The sequence below is a fragment of the Stegastes partitus genome, unplaced genomic scaffold, assembly GCF_000690725.1.
Source record: "Stegastes partitus isolate 25-593 unplaced genomic scaffold, Stegastes_partitus-1.0.2 Scaffold1481, whole genome shotgun sequence".
In the NCBI taxonomy this organism is placed as follows: domain Eukaryota; kingdom Metazoa; phylum Chordata; class Actinopteri; family Pomacentridae; genus Stegastes; species Stegastes partitus.
The window spans coordinates 167,052-174,422 of NW_007579212.1; the positions used below are offsets into that span (position 1 = coordinate 167,052).

At 42.3% G+C, this 7,371-nt stretch overlaps 1 protein-coding gene across 1 annotated transcript in view; it reads right to left on the minus strand.

Annotated features, from left to right (window-relative positions):
• The window catches only part of LOC103370782 (putative oxidoreductase GLYR1), a gene marked incomplete at its 5' end in the record, with an annotated part of 10,235 nt that extends 3,141 nt beyond the window's left edge, over positions 1-7,094 (minus strand). The window contains 9 exons of the mRNA XM_008299935.1: positions 749-873; positions 2,388-2,567; positions 3,690-3,852; positions 4,069-4,170; positions 4,829-4,939; positions 5,385-5,484; positions 5,659-5,732; positions 5,954-6,004; positions 7,041-7,094. Coding sequence (XP_008298157.1) covers positions 749-873; positions 2,388-2,567; positions 3,690-3,852; positions 4,069-4,170; positions 4,829-4,939; positions 5,385-5,484; positions 5,659-5,732; positions 5,954-6,004; positions 7,041-7,094 — 960 coding nt within the window. The remainder of the gene's footprint in view (positions 1-748; positions 874-2,387; positions 2,568-3,689; positions 3,853-4,068; positions 4,171-4,828; positions 4,940-5,384; positions 5,485-5,658; positions 5,733-5,953; positions 6,005-7,040) is intronic.
• Between the last annotated feature and the right edge of the window lie 277 nt (positions 7,095-7,371).

Genomic DNA, 7,371 nt, shown 5'->3' on the forward strand with positions numbered 1-7,371 from the left:
GAGCGTGCTCAGTGTTTACAGAAGTAAACACGGATGGTAACGGTGGAGCGTATCTGCCATTTTGCCACCGCCAACGATGGTGGAAACAGAACTGTGACCACTAACTAAACTGGCCTCAGCAGCCAAGTACTGCCTGTGCTTTCCGGACACTTCCACCCCGTCGGAGTGCTCCCCCAGGGTGGAAGTGCCCTCCGACCGCGCCAAATATTCATCATTAATTGGGCCTTAAGATCCACAGACCAGAAAGTGCTATTGGGACCAGCCCTACTGGTTATTATAACAACTATGAACAATAAATATTAACACAAATGAGCCTTCAAGCATCAAGCCCTCCTTGTATCTCGACCTCCGTCTTGACAATCCGACAGCCTTGCTATCCAACATAAAAGAAGGTTTTATATTTAGTGTCAGATTATCGAGTCACGGCTATATTTAAAGTACATCTCTGTATCCAGGCTTTTCTCAGTGAATAGAACACTGACTGGGTCTACTGGGAACAGATACAGGAACCCACAAGGTCCCCTGAGCCAGAGCTTCTGTTTAATCGACTGTTTCTAGTATTTTTGGTTGAAAACTCAGAGTTCAGTCAGAAGAACCGAAGATTAGTGTCAGTATCAAACCAAATGTGACATATGGGCACGACGTCTTGTTCTGTTCCTGAGTTATAGTGTTAATGACTGATGAGGAAAGTGCTTTTGTAACAGCGACTCTAACACAAACAGAGCATCATTACAGCACACACTTGTACCTCATTGGCAGCTGCAGCCATTGGGGTTGGATGGTTGGCCATGTCGCCCATAGAGATGGCTAGCCTCAGGTCCTTCTGAATATGTTTCAAATAGTAGTCTGGCTTAAAGTTGCCCTGTAAAATATCTAGGAGAGACACGAAGAAAGGTTATTGCAGGTCCAACATCAAAAACATGTTGCAGCAGGTTTATATAAAACTGTCACAGAATTTTTTTATGGCTACAAATCAAAAGAAGAAAAATGAACAAATAACATCGTAAAAAAAACAACAACAACAAAAACAAGAAATGTCTAAATAGAAATGTGGAGGGAGGCTCTACTGGTGCTTCTGTCCTGCTATACTTAGACAGTAAGTATCATTTATAAACCATAATTTCCAGACTATAAGCTGCTACTTTTTTCCTATATTTTGAACACTGCGGCTTAAACAATGACGCGGCTAATTTATGGATTTTTCTGAATTTGCCTCGAGACGAAAGTGACATTGAGAACGACAACGAAAGACAGACTGAGGAAGAGTATGACGAAGTGATTCTGAGGTTGAAGAAGACGACTTTAGTGGTTTTAGTGCAGGAGGAAGATGAAGATAGCGATCAGTGACTTTTCCTGGTAGGCTGCTGTAGTATTTATTTTCTTAATTAGCCGTGTTACAGGCACTGTTCGGAAAAAAGCCTTTACGGTACGTATTTGCGTAAAGTTAGTGGGTGCGGCTTACATTCAGGTGCGCTCATAGTCCAAAAATTACGGTAAGCACATTTATTTTGAAAAGCCAGCATGTTTCAGTGTGCCTGGTAAAACTTCTGTTACATTTCAGAACCTTTATTTTGAAAGTGTACCTCAATGCATCTGGTTAATTTTATTCTATTTTTTACCTAACTATGGGCTTTTGCTTTGAAAAAAAATAAAAAAATAAAAAGCTCACATGTCTGAATTTGCTTCCTCAGCCCTGTAAAGGTCTTGTTTGAACATGCTGATGTATGTTCAAGTACCAACCGTGTAATAAATAGATTTGGTAGCAGATCAGAGACCCTCTGTTTCTGATTTTCACCTGAAATTTTGCAGCTGCGACATAATGACAGTGAAATAAAGTTTTGGTCGGCACACTCTTTGCTCCGAGGTGATTTATGAAGGTCCTTTAGTAATGACAGCCACACGGGGTAAAAGATGATAGACATTTTTAATGCGTAAATTGTTAATGCAGAGTAGAAATTACCCTAATATGCTGTGTTGTCATTTGCTTTGTTTACCCCCTTTGTTAAATAGTCATGCTGCTGTAACACCTGAATCCTTCTGGGATTAATAAAGTCTGTCTAAGTCTAAGAAAATGTGAGAAGGAGATAAGGCTAAATGCGCTTTTTTCATAAAACAGTTTCTAGTCAAAATTTAGATTAAGTGACACCACATGTTTTGATATACAATTTGTATGAAGTTTCTCAGAGCTGCGGGATTTGGTAGGTGCCGAAAATTTTGTCGGAAGAATCTATAAGAAGAAGCCCGAGGACTAGTGATGAATGTGCTTTAAGGTTTATGTAGTGGCACGCTTTAAAAAAAAAAAAAAAAAAAAAAGAGACATCCAGTCAGCAAGGATACATGAAGGTCTGTAAACTTGTCACTTCAAGCGTCCTTTGTCGGTGACTTACTTTGGCATTTCTGGTCCACGAAGGTACTAGCCATCTGGCCCTGGCACAGGATGTCCAGGAATGTCTGCTGTGATTGGCCCGTGGCCTGTGCCAAAGTTAGTCCCTCTGCAACTGTGGCCATGAAGCTACCCTGAACCATGTTGAGGATCAGCATCATCCTTGCTGCATTCCCTGCTTCACCTAAAGGACACACACACCCGCATGGTTACATAAACACACATTAAAGCAGAATCACTTCATAGTGTCCACGGTGAACTGATTGTCAGTCTGCCTGTGTCCACACTTCTGCTGGCCTGGAACTGGCTTATTCACAGCCACAAAGCAGAAACTTGGCAGTTAAAGCTCAAACAATTAATGTACATGGAACAGTTTAGAAACTAGGATCGTAAATGATATATTTAACATCACTCACTGACAAAGAACACGACAACATTCACAGGTCTGAAGTCTATACACAATCAAACATATTTTTTTTTGCCATTCCTTTAACACATATGTGGCAGAAAACAGCTATAAATGGATTCTGTCTGTAGGAATTACAGACAACATTCTAATGAACCTCTTAAAACTTGGTAGGTCCTCTAGTTCAGTACAATTCCAGAGTGATGGTTTTTCAAACTACCGTAGTGTCATTCAAAGCCAACTCAACCTCTCAGTTCACATTGTGGCTTTTTTTGAAAAAAAGAAATCACATGAAACCTTCTATAAAAGCTCATAAGACCGTGCAGAATCTTAAAGCAAAAGCTTGGAGGGGTGACTGCTCAGACAACCGCAGCTTTCAAAGGATCGATGTTACAGGTCTTTACGTGTGGTGTGTATTGGTCCAGACTGAAGGGCTACTACATGAAGGTACAGGTCTGACTTTACTGGGTAGCACTGAGTCAGGTAGTATGATGGGTTGTCCACTAAACACAAGGTTGGCAGTTTGATCTTCAGCACCCTCACATGCTGAAATGTGTTTGGGAAAGACACTGAACCCAAAGGTACCCCACCTTCATAGAAGCTAGCTAAGGATAAATAGGCACGATGCAAGTGCTGATCATTTTCCATTTTAATTGATCACTCATGTGGCATGGATAGATGATGTCATGGGTTTATGCATGGGTCACTCTGAATACATTGATGGACTATATAACTTTTTGGTTGGCTGTCATGTCCTTCTCTTCTACTTCTGAACTCTCAGTATTCGATAACAGCGATCTGCCAAAACCACCGATCTCTCATTCCTCTGCAATATTCTCAGAACAAGAATGGATCTATTGCTGACTGCATTGCATCCTGAGGTGACTGCACCGTGCATACCCAGGAAAAACGAGGTCTTGCCCATAGCCTGGAAGCAGCTGCTGCAGTCCTCGTAGACCGTTCTGTCCCCGGCCGCCAGGATGACGAGCATCCCGTCGTTGGAGAGCTGTTGGCTGCCCGCCACTGGAGCCTCCAGGAATCGGCCACCCCGCGACGTGATCACCTGACATTCGAACGATGAATAAAAAATGTACTTGTGCTACTCCAGTTACAACAGCTGCTGCTGTCAATACTTGAGATGGAAAAGAAAGCTACAATCATTTTGGGGGTTTCAGGATAGTCCCCAAACATATGAATTCATTCTTATTTTAATTGAGCAAGATTGTATACTGTGCGGCTGCATTATTGGGGCTCGGTTGGTGTGTATGTTGGTGTATACCTGTGAGAGTTCTGTGATGGTCTCTGGATCTACAGTGGACATCTCTATGTAGCACTTGCCTGGCCTGATTCCCTGCAGCACTCCACTGGGTCCTAACACCAACTACAGAGCAACAACACAAAGACATGAATCAGACACACAATGTTGCCAAGCTGGATAACTTTTCATACATATATTGACTTCTATGCCATGTTTCTTTCAGCTTGTTTTCCAGACACAAACAGAAATGGTACAACATGTGGCATCTAAAAATGAGCGCGCACATGACAACCAAGTACAGAGATGGTTTGGCTGCACGACTGACTGCAGCAAGCCAGACTGAACCTGTTCCGTTCTATATCAGCTGGTGTTGACAGTCAGCAGATAAAAGTCGTGCAGTGTGTGTGACTCAGTCAATTTTAAACTGAATTTGAAACAGTACAATTGGCGAATTGCAAAGGAAGGTTACTAGACAATACAGAAAGATGCCTACTTATCTAGGCCTTTAGGGAGAGCAGCTCAGATCTTGACATTTGACCCGTATTTGCTTGTTGTCAAAAAAGCTGAACACAGTTCTCCCTTACAGCTTCTCCAAGCTTGCTGTCGTAATCAGTAGGCATTTATATTGTAGATAAAACTGATCTAACTTGACTGAGTGTCTTTAGCCAAAAATGACCAGGATATTAACACAGACATGAGACAGCACGTGTCTGAACACCTGCTCATTAGCCAGTTATCACTTCAGCAGCAGGACACTTCCTTTGGGTGAACTCGTACTCACATCCCTGGCGGCCTTTGGGTCGGAGACACACGAGAAAGTAATGTCACACATGGAAGCCACCTCTGCAGGAGTCCGGCCTAACCTGGCACCCTCCTGGATGAACAGGTCGCACTGAAACAAGCAGGCGGGCATCATTAGCGCCGAGCTAATGGCTAGCTAATGAATAGATCACTCTGCCAACATGTGTGCCCTTTTATTAAAAGCAGCTCTGTGGAGTTATGAAAACAGAAGTGATATCTATGTTGCTCAACATAAAATCGCTGTGTGTCTAAGGTCTAACAAACTGGCCAAGTGCATTTCCTTCCTCATGAAACATTTGAGAATCCTTTTTCTGAGTATTTTCTGACTGTTTACATGCAGATTTACTGACAATAAAAAAGTCTATCATTGTGACAGTAGATTATGGGCAAGTGCTAAAACAGAAGTCACTAAACATGAGCTGAAACACTTCCAGAAGTACTAATGGAACCCTGGTACTAGACTCAGACACAGTAATTGTTTCAACCTGTACGATGCAGCCGCTGTGTGAAGCCACCTGTGTGTTGCTATACTCTACCTTTTCTGCTGTGCGATTCCACACCGTGACAACATGACCCATTTTCAACAAGTTGGAAACTATGCCGCTACCCATCAGCCCCAGACCCAGGAAGCCTATCCTGTTGGGCAAAAAAAAGAACATTACGCAATTTAAAAACACAAACACGCAAGTGACGAAAGGCTTCCTAAATGACGACAGTAGTCAGTTACACATTTGTTAACCTAGTTGCCAGTTTTCAGCTAACTTTAGTGAGTTATTTTGCTGACGGTGTTCAGTGAGGATGTATTCATACCTTTTGTCTGTGGGTGTGATGCTGCCATTGATGGCTGTGCTGTCTGCTGCTTGGATAGATGTTGACCCTGTGTCCTGCACAATCAAAAGCAACTCTCTCAATATCACAATCAAGGAAGTGAAGCCTTATCTGCCTTCGCTCGGCTTTCAACAGAACATGCTCTGGAAATATATGCCATTTAACACGCCGACATTCAAACGTAAGTAAAGCAGCTCATTTGTACAAGTAAAAAACAGCCAATATCCCATTAACGTTGTGACTGGTGACGTTCACTAAAACGAACTAGCTGCTTTACCTCCTCGATGATCTTCAGGCGCTTGCTAATGGGTTCCATTGATGAGGCCGGCTGTGGGCAAACAGGAGACACACAAAAGGTGACAAATGGACTCCACACCAGCAACACATTGTAACACAGAACAACATTTAACGAACTTAAGCTAGATTTTACAATGAGCCACTTGCAGATTTAATTTCGCTTCACATCCACAATGAGATCAAATGTCAGGTCGGCAGCAGGGACCTGCGTTGGCGCCCGGAAGACGCCAAATATTACAGAAGCACCTTTGGGTTTTGAAAAGATGTGGGCCAACTCAGATCTCAGCCATTTAAATCTGTAATTCATTAGATCACTGACACAACGTTATGAACTCTCAGAGCACAGATGAGAGATTTAGGCCAGAAGACACTTGGTCCTGGTCTGCTGTAGAGCCCAGCACCATGAATGAGAATGATGCCAGTGTGCATCCTGTGGCAGATTCAGCTTCGCTTTTGCAACAGCTACCCTAAATATCACAATGTTAATTACAATAAATGATTAAATAATCACTAACCTGCATCAGATTTCATTACTGGTTTACTCTTGATTGGTAGAGCACTAATATAGAAATAATAACAGGTTTTTTTTCTGCATGCTTCATTGGCCCAGTTCATCCTATTATATAAAACTAGACTGAAACAGTGTGTGCTGAGGAACATTTAGTTCTGAATGTTGAAGTGTTACTCAGCCTCTCACCAGCAGTCTGACACAGAAAGAGGATGTATGAGCTTAACCACGGGTTGGTTCAGTTTAAGTGTTACAGGCCTCCATTAGTGGGTAGCTTTAGGGTGGGAGGTGGTCTGTGCATTGAGAGACACTCCAGCCTGAGGAACTCGGCTTCAATTAGTCAAGAGAAAAGCAATGAAGAAAGCACAAGGTGTCTGTAACTTATTGATCAAATCAGAGCCAAGCTACACATTTGAGTCCGACACAAGACTTGAGTCTCACATCGAAGACCAAAAGAGATCAGATGTGAAGCGCTAAACTAATCGTCTATAGATGAGCATCAACAGGAAAGAAAACAAATCATAAGGTGCAGATGTGAAACAGCGTGTTTCCTCTTTACCTTCTCAGACTGGCTGAGTAGGAAGTGATGAAAATGTGGGTCGTCCTTTACAGGCTGCAACACAAGAAAAGTTCAACAAGTGAGAAGAGAACAGAGAATGTTTTCTGCAGAAACCCTTGAACCTGCACTAAAACGCTGTCTGAATGTCAGGGCTCCCATATAGTAGTTCTTATAGAAACTGCTATGATTCTCTAGACCTCCTGTAAAAAATGTAGGATTTTCTCCATACATGGTTTAAGAATTTGATTCTGCCCTGAAGCCTTTATGATGAAAACTTTCCAGATAAATTTTACAATCCTCTCTCCACGCTCCATTATATTTAAACAACCTG